Source organism: Scyliorhinus torazame, chromosome 9, assembly GCF_047496885.1.
Source record: "Scyliorhinus torazame isolate Kashiwa2021f chromosome 9, sScyTor2.1, whole genome shotgun sequence".
Lineage (NCBI taxonomy): Eukaryota > Metazoa > Chordata > Chondrichthyes > Carcharhiniformes > Scyliorhinidae > Scyliorhinus > Scyliorhinus torazame.
The window spans coordinates 505,715-526,263 of record NC_092715.1 but is presented as its reverse complement, the minus strand read 5'-3'; the positions used below and the strand labels follow the sequence as shown (position 1 = coordinate 526,263).

General features: G+C 53.5%; 1 protein-coding gene across 1 annotated transcript in view; it reads left to right on the top strand.

The window, feature by feature from the left end:
* LOC140429043 (WD repeat-containing protein 70) overlaps positions 1-20,549 on the top strand; it is a 208,128-nt gene that overhangs the window by 69,784 nt on the left and 117,795 nt on the right. The window contains exons 5-7 of the mRNA XM_072515572.1: positions 1,902-2,103; positions 11,118-11,177; positions 12,945-13,078. Coding sequence (XP_072371673.1) covers positions 1,902-2,103; positions 11,118-11,177; positions 12,945-13,078 — 396 coding nt within the window. The remainder of the gene's footprint in view (positions 1-1,901; positions 2,104-11,117; positions 11,178-12,944; positions 13,079-20,549) is intronic.

Here is a 20,549-nt window from a genome sequence, read left to right as displayed (position 1 = left end):
ACCAGAATGTTGCCTGGTATGGAGGGAAGATGTTATGAGGAAAGGCTGAGGGACTTGAGGCTGTTTTCATTAGAGAGAAGAAGGTTAAGAGGTGACTTAATTGAGGCATACAAGATGATCAGAGGATTGGATAAGGTGGACAGTGAGAGCCTTTTTCCTCGGATGGTGATGTCTAGCACGAGGGGACATAGCTTTAAATTGAGGGGAGATAGATATAGGACAGATGTCAGAGGTAGGTTCTTTACTCAGAGAGTAGTAAGGGCGTGGAATGCCCTGCCTGCAACAGTAGTGGACTCGCCAACACTAAGGACATTCAAATGGTCATTGGATAGACATATGGACGATAAGGGAATAGTGTAGATGGGCTTTAGAGTGGTTTCACAGGTCGGCGCAACATCGAGGGCCGAAGGGCCTGTACTGCGCTGTGATTGGATTGGATTGGATTTGTTTATTGTCACATGTACCGAGGTACAGTGAAAAGTATTTTTCTGCGAGCAGCTCAACAGATCATTAAGTACATGAGAAGAAAAGGGAATAAAAGACAATACATAATAGGGCAACACAACATATACAGCGTAACTACATAAGCACTGGCATCGGATGAAGCATACAGGGTGTAGTGTTCATGAGGTCAGTCCATAAGAGGGTCATTCAGGAGTCTGGTGACAGTGGGGAAGAAGCTGTTTTTGAGTCTGTTCGTGCGTGTTTTCAGACTTCTGTACCTCCTGCCCGATGGAAGAAGTTGGAAGAGTGAGTAAGCCGGGTGGGAGGGATCTTTGATTATACTGCCCGCTTTCCCCAGGCAGCGGGAGGTGTAGATGGAGTCAATGGATGGGAGGCAGGTTTGTGTGATGGACTGGGCGGTGTTCACGACTCTCTGAAGTTTCTTGCGGTCCTGGGCCGAGCAGTTGCCATACCAGGCTGTGATGCAGCCCGATCGGATGCTTTCTATGGTGCATCTGTAAAAGTTGGTAAGGGTTAATGTGGAAATGCCGAATTTCCTTAGTTTCCTGAGGAAGTATAGGCGCTGTTGTGCTTTCTTGGTGGTAGCGTCGACGTGGGTGGACCAGGACAGATTTTTGGAGATGTGCACCCCTAGGAATTTGAAACTGCTAACCATCTCCACCTCGGCCCCGTTGATGCTGACAGGGGTGTGTACAGCACTTTGCTTCCTGAAGTCAACGACCAGCACTTTAGTTTTGCTGGCATTGAGGGAGAGATTGTTGTCGCTACACCACTCCACTAGGTTCTCTATCTCCCTCCTGTATTCTGACTCATCGTTATTCGAGATCCGGCCCACTATGGTCGTATCGTCAGCAAACTTGTAGATGGAGTTGGAACCAAGTTTTGCCACACAGTCGTGTGTGTACAGGGAGTAGAGTAGGTGGCTAAGTACGCAGCCTTGCGGGGCGCCGGTGTTGAGGGCTATTGTGGAGGAGGTGGTGTTGTTCATTCTTACTGATTGTGGTCTGTGGGCCAGAAAGTCGAGGATCCAGTTGCAGAGTGGGGAGCCAAGTCCTAGGTTTTGGAGCATTGATATGAGCTTGGCTGGGTTTATGGTGTTGAAGGCGGAGCTGTAGTCAATAAATAGGAGTCTAATGTAGGAGTCCTTGTTTTCGAGATGCTCTCGGGATGAGTGTAGGGCCAGGGAAATGGTGTCTGATGTGGACCGGTTGCAGCGGTATGCGAATTGCAGTGGATTAAGGCGTTCTGGGAGTATGGAGGTGATGCGCTTCATGATCAACCTCTCGAAGCACTTCATTACCACTGAAGTCAGGGCTAATGTTCTATGTTCCATATTCTAATGATTTCCGAACACAAGAAGCCAGTATTTCTGCTATGTTGGTGGTGTTAGATTTTGTTGCTGATGTACATCTCACGGTGGCTTGTCTCCTTGGCAGTTTGCCTGGTGACAATGGAAGTGACAATGACAGTAACAGCTCCGGTGAAGGAATTGGTCCCGCTTTACCATCCCAGCTGTGCAGATTGGCTGTTGAGGAAGACGAGGATGCTGTGGGCCCCCCTCTACCCCCAGGATATGGCAAACTGCAATGTGAAACAGATGATGAGGAGGAGGATGAGGAAGAAGACGATGAGGATGAAGTAAGTGAGGTTATTTCTGTAGCAGGACCGTCGATCTAAGGCAGGAAAAGTCAATGAGAATAGTTCATTTGATGTAGCCTGTGTGGATTTTAGCAAGGCTTTCAATAGGCGGCACAAATTCAAGGTTTTAGGAAAGAAATGAAAGGGGGATGTCGGGAAGAAATCTTTTGTCCAATGAGAAACACAGAAAATAGAAGCAGGAGGAGGCCATTCGGCCCTTCGAGCCTGCTCCCCATTCATTATGATCATGGCTGATCATCAAGTTCAATACCCTGATCCCGCCTTCCCCCAGATCCTCTAATCCCCTTTGTCCTAAGTGCTATATCTAACTGCTTCTTGCAAACATACCATGTTTTGGCCTCAACAACTTCCTGTGGCAACAAATTCCACAGACCGACCACACTCCAGGTGAAGGAATTTCTCCTTTCAAGGCGGCACGGTAACACAGTGGTTAGCACAGTTGCTTCACAGTACCAAGTTCGATCCCCGGTTTGGGGCGGCACGGTACCATAGTGGTTAGCAGAATTGCTTCACAGCTCCAGGGTCCCAGGTTCGATTCCCGGCTTGGGTCACTGTCTGTGCGGAGTCTGCACGTTCTCCCCGTGTGTGCGTGGGTTTCCTCCGGGGGCTCCAGTTTCCTCCCACAGTCCAAAGATGTGCAGGTTAGGTGGATTGGCCATGATAAATTGCCCTTAGTGTCCAAAAATGGTTAGGTTGGGTTACGGGGAGAGAGTGGGGTGCACTTTCCAGGGGTTGGTGCAGACTCGATGGGCTGAATGGTTTCCTTCTGCACTGTAAGTTCTATGATTCTTCTCTCTGTCCTGAATGGTCTCCCCCTTATCCTCAGACTGTGACCCCTGGTTCTGGACACACCCACCATCGGGGCACCCTTCCTGCATCTACCCTGTCCAGTCCTGTTAGAATTTTATCGATTTCTGTGACATTCCCCCTCATTCTTTTGAACTCCAGCGAATATAATCCTAACCGATTCAACCTCTCCTCATACGCCAGTCCCGTCATCCTAGGCTGGTTTAGCACACTGGGCTAAATAGCTGGCTTTTAAAGCAGACCAAGGCAGGCCAGCAGCCTGGGTTCAATTCCCGTACCAGCAGCAACACATCCCTGCTCCTGTACTTGAATCCTCTCGCAATGAAGGCCAACATACCATTAGCCTTCTTTACCGCCTGCTGCACCTGCATGTTTACCTTCAGCGACTGGTGCGCAAGGACACCCAGGTCTCGTACATTCCCCTCTCCTAATTTATGGCCATTTAGATAATCTGCCGCCTTGTTTTTGCTACCAAAGTGGATAACCTCGCATTTATCCGAATTATACTGCATTCACCATTCATTTACCCACTCACTCAACTTGTCCAAATCACACTGAAGTATCTCTGCATCCTCCTCACAGCTCACCCTCCCAACCAACTTGGTGTTATATGCATATATGGAGACATTACATTTTGTTCCCTCTTCTAAATCATTAATATAAATTGTGAATAACTGGGATCCCAGCACCGATCCCTGTGTTACCCCACTAGCCACTGTACCAATTTGAAAAAGACCCGTTAATTCCTACTAAAGAACAAAGAACAATACAGCACAGGAACAGGCCCTTCGGCCCTCCAAGCCTGTACGAGTCATGATACCAACCTTGGCCAAAACCCTCAACACTTCCTTGTGCCGTATCCCTCTGTACCCATCCTATCCTTGTGTTTGTCAAGATGCCTTTTGAACGCCGTTAATGTATCTGCTTCCACAACCTCCCTGTCTCCAACCTATCTATGTCCAGAAGACAGAAGAGCTCTTACGTGACTGCTTAGAGACAGTGGACTGGTCCATATTTAAGAATGATGTGGAGATGCCGGCGTTGGATTGGGGTGAGCACAGTACGAAGTCTTACAACACCAGGTTAAAGTCCAACAGGTTTGTTTCGATGTCACTAGCTTTCGGAGCGCTGCTCCTTCCTCAGGTGAATGAAGAGGTCTGTTCATGTGTTTCTGGAACAGACCTCTTCATTCACCTGAGGAAGGAGCAGCGCTCCGAAAGCTAGTGACATCGAAACAAACCTGTTGGACTTTAACCTGGTGTTGTAAGACTTCGTACCATATTTAAGAACTCAGCGACCAACTTAAATGAGTATGCCACCACCGTCACAGACTTCATCAGCAAATGTGTGGACGACTGCATGCCAAAGAAAGCAGTCCGTGCGTTCCCCAACCGGAAACCATGGCTCAATCGCGAGATTGACTCCCCACTGAAGGACAGATCTGAGGCGTTCAAGGCAGACGACCCTGACCTATACAAGAAATCCAGGTACAACCTCCGCAAAGCCATCCGAGATGCCAAGAGAGAATATCAAACCAAGCTAGAGTCACAGACAGACTCTCGGCGGTTGTGGCAAGGACTAAACAACATAACGGGCTACAAAGCGAAGCAGAACAGTATCTCAGGCAGCAGCGACCCCTCCCCGATGGACTCAATGCATCCACTGCTCGGTTCGAGCAGGTAACCAACAATCCGCTGGCGAGTGCCCCAGCAGCCCATAATTCACCCATACCCACCATCACAGCTTCCGAAGTCAGATTGGCCTTCCTGAAAGTGAACCCTCGGAAGGCGACGGGCCCAGACGGGATCCTTGGTCGTGCACTCAGAGCCTGCGCGGACCAGCTGGCAGAGGTATTCGCGGACATAGTTAACCTGTCCCTACTCCACTCCGAGGTCCCCACCTGCTTCAAGAAGACCACCATCATACCGGTTACCAAAGAAGAACCAGGCAACGTGCCTCAATGACTACTGACCAGTGGCCCTGACTTCAGTCGTAATGAAGTGCTTCGAGAGGTTGATCATGAAGCGCATCACCTCCATACTCCCAGAACGCCTTAATCCACTGCAATTCGCATAGCGCTGCAACCGGTCCACATCAGACACCATTTCCCTGGCCCTACACTCATCCCTAGAGCATCTCGAAAACAAGGACTCCTACATTAGACTCCTATTTATTGACTACAGCTCCGCCTTCAACACCATAATCCCAGCCAAGCTCATATCAAAGCTCCAAAACCTAGGACTTGGCTCCCCACTCTGCAACTCGATCCTCGATTTTCTGACCAACAGACCACAATCAGTAAGAATGAACAACAACACCTCCTCCACAATAGTCCTCAACACCGGGGCCCCGCAAGGCTGCGTACTTAGCCCCCTACTCTACTCCCTGTACACACACGACTGCGTGGCAAAACTTGGTTCCAACTCCATCTACAAGTTTGCTGACGTTGCGACCATAGTAGGCCGGATCTCGAATAACGATGAGTCCGAATACAGGAGGGAGATAGAGAACCTAGTGGAGTGGTGTAGCGACAACAATCTCTCCCTCAATGCCAGCAAAACTAAAGAGCTGGTCATTGACTTCAGGAAGCAACGTACTGTACACACCCCTGTCAGCATCAATGGGGCCGAGGTGGAGATGGTTAGCAGTTTCAAATTCTTTGGGGTGCACATCTCCAAAAATCTGTCCTGGTCCACCCATGTTGACGCTACCACCAAGAAAGCACAACAGCGCCTATACTTCCTCAGGAAACTAAGGAAATTCGGCATGTCCACATTGACTCTTACCAACTTTTACAGATGCACCATAGAAAGCATCCTATCGGGCTGCATCACAGCCTGGTATGGCAACTGCTCGGCCCAGGACCGCAAGAAACTTCAGAGAGTCGTGAACACCGCCCAGTCCATCACACAAACCTGCCTCCCATCCATTGACTCCATCTACACCTCCCGCTGCCTGGGGAAAGCGGGCAGCATAATCAAAGATCCCTCCCACCCGGCTTACTCACTCTTCCAACTTCTTCCATCGGGCAGGAGGTACAGAAGTCTGAGGACACGCACGAACAGACTCAAAAACAGCTTCTTCCCCACTGTCACCAGACTCCTAAATGACCCTCTTATGGACTGACCTCATTAACACTACACCCTGTATGCTTCATCCGATGCCAGTGCTTATGTAGTTACGCTGTATATGTTGTGTTGCCCTATTATGTATTTTCTTTTATTCCCTTTTCTTCTCATGTACTTAATGATCTGTTGAGCTGCTCGCAGAAAAATACTTTTCACTGTACCTCGGTACACGTGACAATAAACAAATCCAATCCAATCCAATCCTGCTGTATCTTCTGATAATCCTCAACACTCCACCACCTTGGTGTCATCAGTGAACTTACTAATCAGACCAACTACATTTTCCTCCAACTCGTTTGTGTACACTCCAAACAACAGAGGCCCCAGCACAGATCCCTGTGGAACACCACTAGTCACAACCTTCCATTCTGAAAAACACCCTCTACTGCTACCCTTTACCTTCTGTGACCGAGCCAGTTCTGTATCCATCTTACCACCTCACCTCTGATCTTTGGACTGTGGGAGGAAACCGGAGCACCCGGAGGAAACCCACGCAGACACGGGGAGAAAGTGCAAACTCCACACACTGACCTGAGGTTGGAGTTGAACCCGGGTCCCTGGAGCTGAGGCAGCAGTGCTAACCACTGTGCCGCCCTGATGATTGCGCAATGTGCTGTATCATTTGCTGCCACTCCGATATTTATGCAGTCCCTGTCCATGTGCAGCAATTCCTGGAGAACCTTCAGACTTTGAATGAAAAGTGGCAGAAAACATTTGTGCCACACAAGTGGTAAGCAATGACGATCTCAAATAAGAGAGAATCTAACATTTCCGCTTACATTCGATGGCATTACCATCACTAAATCTCACACTATCAACATCCCGTGGTTATTATGGACTAAAAACGGAACTGGACCAGTCATTTCAGCGCTGTGACCACGGGAAGGCAGTGGCGCAGTGGTATTGTCACTGGACTAGTAATCCAGAGTCCCAGTAATGCTCGGGTCCCGAGTTCGAATCCCACCAGGGCAGATGGTGAAATTTGAATTCAATAAGAAATCTGTAATTAAAAGTCTAACGATGACCATCAAATCATTGTCGATTGTCGTAAAAACCCATCTGGGTCACTAATGTCCTTTAGGGAAGGAAATCTGCCGTCCTTACCTGGTCTGGCCTACTGGTGACTCCAGACCCACAGCAATGTGGTTGACTCTCAAATGCTCTCTGAAATGGCCCAGCACGTCACTCAGTTGTATTCAACCGCTCATAGTGGGTGTACCTACATCTAAAGGACTGCAGTGGGTCAGAAGGCAGCTCACCCCCACCTTCTGAACGGCGACTAGGGATGGTAAATAAATACTGGCCTAACCAGCGACCCCCACATCCCATAAATGAATTTTTAAAAAAAGAAGGGCAGGTTAATAGTGTGGCCTTTAATTTGAGACATAAATTACAAAAGCAAGGAAGTCAGGGAGTTGTATAGAACATTGGCCACAGCTGGAGTACTGTGTGCAATTCTGGTCACCACATTATAGGAAGGATGTGATTGCACTGGAGGGGGTGCAGAGGAGATTCACTAGAATATTACCTGGGATGGAACATTTCAGTTAAGAAGAGAGGTTGGATAGGCGTGGACGTGTACAAGATTATGAGAGGCGTGGATAGGGAGTAGATAGGGACCGTTAGTTGAAGGGTCAGTCACGAGGAGAGACACGTTCAGGGCGAGGGGCGAGAGGTTTAGGGAGGATTTGAGGAAAATCCTTTTTACCCAGAGGGTGGTGAGGGTCTGGAACGCGCGGCCTGGGAGGGTGGGAGAGGCGGGTTGCCTCACATCCTTTAAAATGTACCTGGATGAGCACTTGGCACAGCTTAACATTGAAGGCAATGGGCCAAGTGCTGGCCAATGGGATTAGGTGGGCAGGTCAGGTGTTTTACATGTGTCGGTGCAGACTCGATGAGCCGAAAGGCGTCTTCTGCACTGGATTTTCTGTGATTCTGTGAAGAGCATGTCAGAGACGGAATTCTGAAGAGAGTAACTCACCTGCCTTGCCAAAGCCTGTCCATCAGGCATAAGTTCGCAATATGATGGAATAGTCTTCATTTGCCTGGATGATTGTGGTTCCAACAACACTTGAGGAAGTTCCACACCATGCAAGCCAAAGCAACCCACTTAATTGGCACCTTTTCACAATAGCGTAATTGCAGTGTTAATGTAAGCCTATTTGTGACAATAAAGATTATTATTCTTTTTCAAATTGAACATTCTCTCCACCATGGACAACAGTGGCAGTGTGTGTGCCATTACCAAGGCTCCTTTGGCAGTAGCTTCCAAACCCATGGTCCAGAATTACAAGGAAAGAAGTCTTACAACACCAGGTTAAAATCCAACAATTTTAGTTGGAATCACTAGCTTTTGGAGCGCAGCTCCTTCCTCAGGTGAGACTTACCTGAGGAAGGAGCAGCGCTCCGAAAGCTAATGATTTGAAACAAACCTGTTGGACTTTAACCTGGTGTTGTAAGACTTCTTACTGTGCTCACCCCAGTCCAACGCCAGCATCTCCACATCAGAAGGACAAGAGTAGCCGACACATGGGAGCAAGTTCTCCTAAAAGCCACTTACCATCCTGGATCAGAACTATATCACCATTCCTCCACAGTGGCTGGGTCAAAATCCTGGCACTCAATTACTGAGAGCACTGTGGGTGTACTGGAACGATCCCAACTGGTACTACTACAGGAATTTGGCATCGCAGAATGGAACCTGCCTCAGCAGATCGTAGTTTTTAGTTTTTATTTAAAGACGTGGATGAACAGTGTCACAGGACTGCCGATTAACTTTTAACAAAAAAATTAAACCTTTATTTAACAAGAAAAGATTAATTACAATACACTACTCCTTTACTCACACTATACCTTCACAGGTATATGCACATCAGTAAATACACATTCCAAGTAAACCAATGAGCAAAATGTGGTCAGACAAACCACACTCTGAAACCAAACGATAAATGTCACCAAATTGAACTTATAAGAACTAGGAGCAGGAGTCGGCCATCTGACCCCTCGAGCCTGCTCCACCATTCAATGAGATCATGGCTGATCTTTTGTGGACTCAGCTCCACTTTCCGGCCCCAACACCATAACCCTTAATCCCTTTATTCTCCAAAAAACTATCTATCTTTATCTTAAAAACATTTAATGAAGGAGCCTCTACTGCTTCACTGGGCAAGGAATTCCGTAGATTCACAACCCTTTGGGTGAAGAGATTCCTCCTAAACTAAGTCCTAAATCTACTTCCCCTTATTTTGAGGCAATGCCCCCTAGTTCTGCTTTCACCCGCCAGTGGAAACAACCTGCCCGCATCTATCCTATCTATTCCCTTCATAATTTTATATGTTTCTATAAGATCCCCCCTCATCCTTCTAAATTCCAACGAGTACAGTCCCAGACTACTCAACCTCTCCTCGTAATCCAACCCCTTCAGCTCTGGGATTAACCTAGTGAATCTCCTCTGCACACCCTCCAGTGCCAGTACGTCCTTTCTCAGGTAAGGAGACCAAAACTGAACACAATACTCCAGGTGTGGCCTCACTAACACCTTATACAATTGCAGCATAATCTCCCTAGTCTTAAACTCCATCCCTCTAGCAATGAAGGACAAAATTCCATTTACCTTCTTAATCACCTGTTGCACCTGAAAACCAACTTTTTGCGCCTCATGCGCTAGCACACCCAGGTCTCTCTGCACAGCAGCATGTTTTAATATTTTATCATTTAAATAATCCCTTTTGCTGTTATTCCTACCAAAATGGACTTCTGTGGATTTCTCATCAAATGCCCCCAGGTCCGAGTCACACTGGAATTCTGCCTTTCACACCAGGGTTTCATCACTCTCTCCAAGAACACACTGTGAAATCTCTACCCACACAAGGCTTTCTCTCAGGTACCTTCACCGGTATCCACATCCCAGATTTCAATCTCTCTTTTCAGTATTCCTCGGCCTTGGATTGCTCCGTGCATACAAGCTTCCACACAATCAGGTGCCCAGCCACACCAACAGAACCCCACTGCTTCCCAGGCTGGAATCAGGAGACCCAACCTCGGGATTACTCCAGATGTCTGGCTTCTTTCTCGCTGCCTTCAAGTCTCAGCCTCTCTCTGCTTCTTTAATGTCAGTGAACAGCACCTGGTTCAGATTCTGCTACTTTGTCCCCTTGACTTTGTTCTTTCTGGAACTTTTCTGTTCTTCAGCTTCAGAGATTTATTCCTGCTCCTTTCCCTATTGTCCTGCCTGGACTGGCAGTTTCTGTGGGAGCTGCTTTCTCCGTTACCTCGTTCCAACTCAACTCAAATGCTTCTACTTTTCAGAGTGGGCCTCTGGCTGTTAAGCAGGAACTTAGTAAATCCATAATTACAATGCAGGCAATATTTAACATAAAACGAAACTATAGACATACCTTTATTTAACATGAAGCTAAACTAAAGTTTTACCCTTAGCACACAAAACAGAACACAAATTAAGCTTAAACCTATAATCTATTAACCACAATACAAATATAAATTACTTAGACTCACTATTTCCGAACAGTACCTGCACACATGGACTGTAGCAGCTCAAGGATGAGCCACCACCTTCTGAATAGCAGGTAGGGATGGGCAATGTGAGGCACATCCTGTAAGATAAGACATTTAAAATCGTAGTCGACTATTAGGGAGCAGTTGGGCTCATGCATGCTGCAATAAAATGGAACAGACGTCTGATGATCTGGTTACACTCAGATTTCGACACGGGACATCAGAACAGGAGTAGGCAATTCAGCCCCTCACACCTGATCCACCATTCAATTAAATCATGGAACCTGGTTAGGGAGAGCTTGTGGGCTGACCTTCGGAGCTCTGTGTTAGGTGTGGCAGTGTGTGTGGGGGAGAGGAAGCTTTGGGTTGCAGGTGTTCTTGTTGGGGGCCTGGCCTGCAGTGGTCTTGGGGGTGGGAGAGGCTGGGCTCTGGTGCTGCAGGACCAAGACATTATTGAATTGGGTGGTTTGCAGTCCGAGGACATAAAGTGAAGTTGCTGTTTGAGGCTGGGTGAGTAATAATGTCCCTTTTGTCTTTTGGCAGAATCCTGTGAAGCGGATCCCAGACTCGCATGAAATCACACTAACCCATGGCAAGAAAACTGTGAGTGAGCGTTCTCTGAAACTCGGACAGTGTCTCTGAAACTCGGACAGTGTCTCTGAAACTCAGACAGTGTCTCTGAAACTCGGACAGTGTCTCTGAAACTCAGACAGTGTCTCTGAAACTCAGACAGTGTCTCTGAAACTCAGACAGTGTCTCTGAAACTCAGACAGTGTCTGTGAAACTCAGACAGTGTCTGTGGAACTCAGACAGTGTCTCTGAAACTCAGACAGTGTCTGTGAAACTCAGACTGTGTCTGTGAAACTCAGACTGTGTCTGTGAAACTCAGACTGTGTCTGTGAAACTCAGACAGTGTCTCTGAAACTCAGACAGTGTCTCTGAAACTCAGACTGTGTCTCTGAAACTCAGACTGTGTCTGTGAAACTCAGACTGTGTCTGTGAAACTCAGACAGTGTCTGTGGAACTCAGACAGTGTCTCTGAAACTCAGACAGTGTCTGTGAAACTCAGACTGTGTCTGTGAAACTCAGACTGTGTCTGTGAAACTCAGACTGTGTCTGTGAAACTCAGACAGTGTCTCTGAAACTCAGACAGTGTCTGTGAAACTCAGACTGTGTCTGTGAAACTCAGACTGTGTCTGTGAAACTCAGACTGTGTCTGTGAAACTCAGACTGTGTCTGTGAAACTCAGACTGTGTCTGTGAAACTCAGACTGTGTCTGTGAAACTCAGACTGTGTCTGTGAAACTCAGACTGTGTCTGTGAAACTCCGACAGTGTCTGTGAAACTCCGACAGTGTCTGTGAAACTCCGACAGTGTCTGTGAAACTCCGACAGTGTCTGTGAAACTCCGACAGTGTCTGTGAAACTCCGACAGTGTCTCTGAAACTCAGACTGTGTCTCTGAAACTCAGACTGTGTCTCTGAAACTCAGACAGTGCCTCTGAAACTCAGACTGTGTCTTGCCTCTGGAAACGTTCACCTGCCATCTGACCCTGTAATTCAAAACTCAAGATTCAGGAACTTTGTGTTTCAGTTCCGTTCTGGGCTGAAGGGCACAGGGGCGGCACAGTGGTTAGCTCTGTTGCTTCACAGCTCCAGGGTCCCAGGTTCGATTCCCGGCTTGGGTCACTGTCTGTGCGGAGTCTGCACGTTCTCTCCGTGTCTGCGTGAACATAGAATATTACAGCGCAGTACAGGCCCTTCGGCCCTCGATGTTGCGCCGACCTGTGAAACCACTCTAAAGCCCATCTACACTATTCCCTTATCGTCCATATGTCTATCCAATGACCATTCGAATGTCCTTAGTGTTGGCGAGTCCACTACTGTTGCAGGCAGGGCATTCCACGCCCTTACTACTCTCTGAGTAAAGAACCTACCTCTGACATCTGTCCTATATCTATCTCCCCTCAATTTAAAGCTATATCCCCTCGTGCTGGACATCACCATCCGCGGGAGAAGGCTCTCACTGTCCACCTATCCAATCCTCTGATCATCTTGTATGCCTCAATTAAGTCACCTCTTAACCTTCTTCTCTCTAACGAAAACAGCCTCAAGTCCCTCAGCCTTTCCTCATAAGATCTTCCCTCCATACCAGGCAACATCCTGGTAAATCTCCTCTGCACTCTTTCCAATGCTTCCACATCCTTCCTATAATGCGGAGACCAGAATTGCACGCAGGGGTGGGGATACGAGGGGGGGGGGGTGCAGGGGGTGTGGGGGTGCACACCGGGGGGGGGGGGGTTAGAATTTCATCATCTCTGCTGTTAAAATAGCCACAGATGGAGAGACTGACTGAGATGATTGTGGCTCCAGGTATCGGCTCTGGGACTGGATCCCTCAGGGGCTCGGCTGGTCACCGGGGGCTACGATTATGAGGTGAAGCTCTGGGACTTTGCAGGAATGGACGCCTCACTGCAAGCTTTCCGCTCATTGCAGCCCTGTGAATGGTGAGTATCTGAACCATCAACCCCTCCCCCCCTCCCCTCCCCCTCTCCCCCCTCCCTCCCCCTCCCCTCCCTTCCCCCTCTCCCCCTCTCCCCCTCCCCCTCCCCCTCTCCCCCCTCCCCCCTCCCCCCCTTCCACCTCCCTCCCCTCCCCTCCCTCCCCTCCCCCTCCCCCTCCCCCTCCCTCCCCCCTCCCTCCCTCCCCTCCCCCTCCCTCCCCTCCCCCTCTCCCCCCCCCTCCCCCCTCCCCCTCTCCCCCCTCCCCCCTCCCCCCTCCCCTCCCCCCTCCCCTCCCCTCCCCCTCCCCTCTCCCCCTCCCCCTCTCCCCCCTCCCCTCTCCCCCTCCCCCTCTCCCCCCTCCCCCTCTCCCCCCTCCCCCTCCCCCTCTCCCCCCTCCCCCTCCCCTCTCCCCCCCCTCCCCTCTCCCCTCCCCTCTCCCCCTCCCCTCTCCCCTCCCCTCTCCCCCTCCCCTCTCCCCCCTCCCCTCTCCCCTCCCCCTCCCCTCCCCCCTCCCCTCCCCCTCCCCCCTCCCTCTCCCTCCCCCTCTCCCTCTCCCTCTCCCCCTCCCCCTCCCCTCTCCCCTCCCCTCCCCTCTCCTCTCCCCTCCCCTCCTCTCTCCCTCTCCTCCCCTCTCCCTCTCCCTCTCCCTCTCCCCCTCCCCTCTCCCTCTCCATTCTGGAGGGAGAGGGTGAACAGCCAGCTGTCGTGGTGCATATAGGCACCAACGATATAGGTAAAAAACGGGATGAGGTCCTACAAGCTGAATTTAGGGAGTTAGGAGTTAAACTAAAAAGTAGGACCTCAAAGGTAGTAATCTCAGGATTGCTACCAGTGCCACGTGATAGTCAGAGTAGGAATGACAGGATAGCTAGGATGAATACGTGGCTTGAGAGATGGTGCAAGAGGGAGGGTTTCAAATTCCTGGGACATTGGGACCGGTTCTGGGGGAGGTGGGACCTGTACAAATCGGACGGTCTGCATCTGGGTGGGACTGGAACAATGTTCTCGGGGGTGTGTTTGCTAGTGCAGTTGGGGAGGGTTTAAACTAATGTGGCAGGGGGTTGGGAACCGATGTAGGAAGTCAGTGGGGACAGAAACAAAAGGCAGGACCAGAGAAAGCAGGGCAGAGAGCAAGGAAGGTCTACATTAAACTGCATTTATTTCAATGCAAGGGGCCTGACGGGCAAAGCGGATGAACTCAGGGCATGGACGGGCACATGGGACTGGGATATTATAGCTATGACTGAAACATGGCTAAGGGAGGGGCAGGACTGGCAGCTCAATGTTCCGGGGTACAGATGCTATAGAAAGGATAGAACAGGAGGTAAGAGAGGAGGGGGAGTGGCGTTTTTGATTAGGGAGAACATCACGGCAGTACTTAGAGGGGATATATCCGAGGGTTCGCCCACTGAGTCTATATGGGTGGAACTGAAAAATAAGAAGGGAGAGATCACCTTGGTAGGACTGTACTACAGGCCCCCCAAATAGTCAGCGGGAAATTGAGGAGCAAATATGTAAGGAGATTACAGATAGCTGCAAGAATAATAGGGTGGTAGTAGTAGGGGACTTTAACTTTCCCAACATTGACTGGGACAGCCATAGCATTAGGGGCTTGGATGGAGGGAAATTTGTTGAGTGTATTCAGGAGGAATTTCTCATTCAGTATGTGGATGGACCGACTAGAGAGGGGGCAAAACTTGACCTCGTCTTGGGAAATAAGGAAGGGCAAGTGATAGAAGTGCTAGTGAGGGATCACTTTGGGACAAGTGACCATAATTCCATTAGTTTTAAGATAGCTATGGAGAATGATAGGTCTGGCCCAAGAGTTAAAATTCTTAATTGGGGCAAGGCCAATTTTGATGGTATCAGACAGGAACTTGCAGAGGTAGATTGGGGGAGACTGTTGGCAGGCAAAGGGACGGCTGGTAAATGGGAGGCTTTTGAAAATGTGTTAACCAGGGTGCAGGGTAAGCACATTCCCTTTAGAGTGAAGGGCAAGGCTGGTAGAAGTAGGGAACCCTGGATGACTCGAGATATTGAGACTCTGGTCAAAAAGAAGAAGGAGGCATATGACGTACATAAACAACTGGGATCAAGTGGATCCCTTGAAGAGTATAGAGATTGTCGAAATAGAGTTAAGAGGGAAATCAGGAGGGCAAAAAGGGGACATGAAATTGCTTTGGCAAATAATGCAAGGGAGAATCCAAAGAGATTCTACAGATACATAAAGGGGAAAAGAGTAACTAGGGACAGAGTAGGACTCTTAAGGATCAACAAGGGCATCTATGTGCAGAGCCACAAGAGTTGGGTGAGATCCTGAATGAATATTTCTCATCGGTATTCACGGTGGAGAAAGGCATGGATGTTAGGAAACTAAGGGAAATAAATAGTGATGTCTTGAGAAGTGTGCATATTACAGAGGAGGAGGTGCTGGAAGTCTTAAAGCGCGTCAAGGTAGATAAATCCCCGGGACCTGATGAAATGTATCCCAGGATGTTGTGGGAGGCTAGGGAGGAAATTGCGGGTCCCCTAACAGAGATATTTGAATCATCGGCAGCCACAGGTGAGGTGCCTGAAGATTGGAGAGTGGCGAATGTTGTGCCCTTGTTTAAGAAGGGCAGCAGGGAAAAGCCTGGGAACTACAGACCGGTGAGCCTAACGTCTGTAGTAGGTAAGTTGCTAGAAGGTATTCTGAGAGACAGGATCTACAAGCATTTAGAGAGGCAAGGACTGATTCGGGGCAGTCAGCATGGCCTTGTGCGTGGAAAATCATGTCTCACAAATTTGATTGAGTTTTTTGAGGGGGTGACCAAGAAGGTAGATGAGGGCAGTGCAGTAGACGTTGTCTACATGGACTTTAGCAAAGCCTTTGACAAGGTACCGCATGGTAGGTTGTTGCAGAAGGTTAAAGCTCACGGGATCCAGGGTGAGGTTGCCAATTGGATTCAAAATTGGCTGGACGACAGAAGACAGGGTGGTTGTAGAGGGTTGTTTTTCAAACTGGAGGCCTGTGACCAGTGGTGTGCCTCAGGGATCGGTGCTGGGTCCACTGTTATTTGTGATTTATATTAATGATTTGGATGAGAATTTAGGAGGCATGGTTAGTAAGTTTGCAGATGACACCAAGATTGGTGGCACAGTGGATAGTGAAGAAGGTTATCTAGGATTGCAACGGGATCTTGATCAATTAGGCCAGTGGGCTGACGAATGGCAGATGGAGTTTAATTTAGGTAAATGTGAGGTGATGCATTTTGGCAGATCGAATCAGGCCAGGACCTACTCAGTTAATGGTATGGCGTTGGGGAGAGTTATAGAACAAAGAGATCTAGGAGTACAGGTTCATAGCTCCTTGAAGGTGGAGTCGCAGGTGGTCAGGGTGGTGAAGAAGGCATTCGGCGTGCTTGGTTTCATTGGTCAGAACATTGAATACAGGAGTTGGGATGTCTTGTTGAAGTTGTACAAGACATTGGTACGGCCACACTTGGAATACTGTGTGCAGTTCTGGTCACCCTATTATAGAAAGGATATTATTAAACTAGAAAGAGTGCAGAAAAGATTTACTAGGATGTTACCGGGACTTGATGGTTTGAGTTATAAGGAGAGGCTGGATAGACTGTGACTTTTTTCCCTGGAGCGTAGGAGGCTTAGGGGTGATCTTATAGAGGTCTATAAAATAATGAGGGGCATAGATAAGGTAGATAGTCAACATCTTTTCCCAAAGGTAGGGGAGTCTAAAACTAGAGGGCATAGGTTTAAGGTGAGAGGGGAGAGATTCAGAAGGGCCCAGAGGGGCAATTTCTTCACTCAGAGGGTAGTGAGTGTCTGGAATGTGCTGCCAGAGGTAGTAGTAGAAGCGGGTACAATTGTGTCTTTTAAAAAGCATTTAGATAGTTACATGGGTAAGGTGGGTATAGAGGGTTATGGGCCAAGTGCGGGCAACTGGGACTAGCTTAATGGTAAAAACTGGGCGGCATGGACTGGTTGGGCCGAAGGGCCTGTTTCCATGCTGTAAACTTCTATGATTCCCTCTCCCCCTCCCCTCCCCTCTCCCCCTCCCCTCCCCTCCCCTCTCCCCCTCCCCTCCCCTCCCCTCCCCCTCTCCTCTCCCCCCTCTCCTCTCCCTCCCTCTCCCTCTCCCCTCCTCCTCTCCCTCTCCCCTCTCCCTCTCCCCTCCCCTCCTCCCCTCTCCCTCTCCCCTCTCCCCTATCCCCCTCTCCCTCCCCTCTCTCCTCTCCCTCTCCCTCTTCCTCCCTTCCCCTCTCCCCTCCCTCTCCCCCCTCCCCTCTCCCCCTCCCTCCCCCTCCTCTCCCTCCCTCTCCCTCCCCTCCCTCTCCCCTCCCCTCTCCTCCCCTCTCTCCCCTCCCCTCTCCTCCTCCCTCCTCCCTCTCCCTCCCCTCTCCCCCTCCCCTCTCCTCTCCCCTCCCTCCCTCCCCTCCTCCTCTCCCCTCCCCTCCTCTCCTCCTCCCCCTCCTCCTCCCCTCCCCTCTCCTCCTCCCCTCCCTCCTCCCTCTCCCCTCCCTCTCCCCCTCGCCCCCTCCTCCCCTCCCCTCTCTCCTCCCTCGCCCCTCCTCCCTCCTCCCTCCCCCCTCCCCCTCCCTCCCCTCCCCTCCCCTCTCCCTTCCCCCTCCCCCTCCTCCCCTCTCCCTCCTCCCCTCGCCCCCTCCCTTCCCCTCGCCCCTCCCTCCCCTCGCCCCCTCCCTCCCCTCGCCCCCTCCCTTCCCCTCGCCCCCTCCTTCCCCTCGCCCCCTCCTCCTCGCCCCCTCCCCTCCCCTCGCCCCTCCCTTCCCCTCCCCCTCCCTCCCTCCCCCTCCCTTCCCCCTCGCCCCCTCCCTTCCCCTCCCTCCCCTCCCTCCCTTCCCCTCCCTCTCCCCCTCCCTTCCCCTCGCCCCCTCCCTTCCCCTCGCCCCTCCCTCCCTCGCCCCCTCCCTTCTCCCTCGCCCCTCTCCCTTCCCCTCGCCCCCTCCCCTTCCCCCTCGCCCCCCTCCCTCTCCCCTCGCCCCTCTCCCCTCCCTCTCCCGCCCCTCTCCCCTCCCCTCCCCTCCGCCCCCTCCCTCCCCTCCCTCCCCCTCCCCCTTCCCCTCTCCCCCTCCCCTTCCCCTCTCCCTCTCTCCCTCCCCTCTCCCCCTCCCCTCTCCCCCTCCTCCCTCTCCCCCTCCCCTCTCCCCCCTCCCCTTCCCCTCCCTCTCCCCCTCCCTCCTCTCCCCCTCCGCCCCTCCCCTCCCCTCTCCCCCTCCCCTCCCCCTCTCCCTCTCCCCCTCCCTCCCTCCCCTCCCGCCCCTCCCTTCCCCTCCCCTCTCCCCCTCCCCTCTCCCCCTCCCCTCTCCCCTCTCCCCCTCCCCCTCCCCCTCTCCCTCCCTCCCCTCCCCTCCTTCCCCCTCCCCTCCTCTCCCCCTCCCCTCTCCCCTCCGCCCTCCCCTCCCCTCTCCCCCTCCCTCTCCCCCTCCCCCTCCCTCTCCCCTCCCTCTCCCTCCCCTCTCCCCCTCCCCTCTCCCCCTCCCCTCTCCCCTCCCCTCTCCCCCTCTCCCCCTCCCCTCTCCTCCCTCTCCCCCTCCCCTCTCTCCCCCTCCCCTCTCCCCTCGCCCCCTCCCTCCTCGCCCCTCCCCTCTCCCCTCCTCCCCCTCGCCCCTTCCCCTCGCCCTCCTCCCTCCCCTCTCCCTCCCCCTCCCCTCGCCCCTCCCTCTCCCCTCCTCCTCCCTCCCCCCTCGCCCTCCTCCTCCCCTCTCCCCTCCTCCCTCCCCTCGCCCTCCTCCCCTCCCTCCTCCCCTCCCCTCTCCTCCCCCTCCTCCCCTCTCCCCCTCCCCTCCCTCGCCTCCCTCCCCTCTCCTCGCCCCTCCCCTCCCCTCCCTCTCCCCCTCCCCTCCTCCCCCTCGCTCCCCTCCTCCTCCTCTCCCCTCCCTTCCCCCTCCCCTCCTCCCTCCCCTCTCTCGCCCCCTCCCTCCCCCTCCCCCCTCCCTCCCCCTCGCCCCTCTCCTCCCCTCTCCCCTCCCTTCCCTCCCCCTCCCCTCCTCCCCCTCCCTCCCTCCCCTCTCCCCCGCCCCCTCCCTCCCCGCCCTCTCCCCTCCCCCCTCCCCGCCCCTCTCCCCCGCCCCTTCCGCCTCCGCCCCTCTCCCCGCCCCTCTCCCCCGCCCCTCCCTCCCCGCCTCTCCCCCGCCCCTCTCCCCGCCCTCTCCCCGCCCCTCTCCCCGCCCCTCTCCCCCGCCTCTCCCCGCCCCTCTCCCGCTCCCCTCTCCCGCCTCCCGCCCTCTCCGCCCCTCTCCCCGCCCTCTCCCCCGCCCTCTCCCGCCCCTCCCCCCTCTCCCGCCCCCTCCGCCCTCTCCCCGCCCCTCTCCCCCTCCCCCTCCCTCCCTCCCCGCCCCTCTCCCGCCCTCTCCCCGCCCTCTCCCCGCCTCTCCGCCCTCTCCCCCGCCCTCTCCCCTCTCCCTCTCCCGCCCCTCTCCCCTCCTCCCCTCGCCCCTCTCCCCTCCCCTCCCTCCTCCCTCCCTCCCCTCTCCCCCTCCTCTCCCTCCCCTCTCCCCTCCCCTCTCCCCTCGCCCTCTCCCTCCCCTCTCCCCCTCCCCTCTCCCTCCCCTCTCCCCCTCCCCTCTCCCCTCCCCTCTCCCCCTCCCCTCTCTCCCCCTCCCCTCTCCTCCCCTCTCCCCCTCCTCTCCCCCTCCCTCCTCTCCCCCTCCCCTCTCCCCTCCCCTCCCTCTCCTCCCTCTCCCCCTCCCCTCTCCCCCTCCCCTCTCTCCCCTCTCCCTCCCCTCCTCCCCCTCCCCTCTCCCCCTCCCCTCTCTCCCCTCCCCTCTCCTCCGCCCCTCTCCTCCCCTCGCCCCCTCCCTCCTCCCCCTCCCCTCTCCCCTCCCCTCTCCCGCCCCCTTCCCCTCGCCCCTCTCCCCTCTCCCCCGCCCCTCTCCCCCGCCCCTCTCCCCCGCCCCTCTCCCCCGCCCCTCTCCCCGCCCCTCTCCCCGCCCCTCTCCCCCGCCCCTCTCCCCGCCCCTCTCCCCCGCCCCTCTCCCTCCGCCTCTCCCCCGCCCCTCTCCCTCGCCCCTCTCCCCGCCCCTCTCCCCCGCCCCTCTCCCCGTCCCCTCTCCCCGCCCCCTTCCCCCCTCCCGCCCCCTCCCCTCGCCCTCTCCCCGCCCCTCTCCCCCGCCCCTCTCCCCTCCCCCTCTCCCCCCCCTCTCCCCTCCTCTCCCCCTCCCCTTCTCCCCCCTCCCTCTCCCTCCCCCTCTCCCCCTCCCCTCTCTCCCCCTCCCCTCTCCCCCTCCCCTCCCCCTCTCCCCCTCCCTCCCCTCTCCCCCTCCCCTCCCCCTCCTCTCCCCTCCCCTCTCCTCCCTCCCTTCCCCTCCCCTCTCTCCCCCTCCCTCTCTCCCCCTCCCTCTCCCCTCCCCTCCTCCCCTCTCCCCCTCCCCCTCTCCTCCCCTCCCTCTCTCCCCTCCCCTCCCCCTCTCTCCCCTGCCCCTCTCTCCCCCTCCCCTCCCTCTCTCCCCTCCCCTCT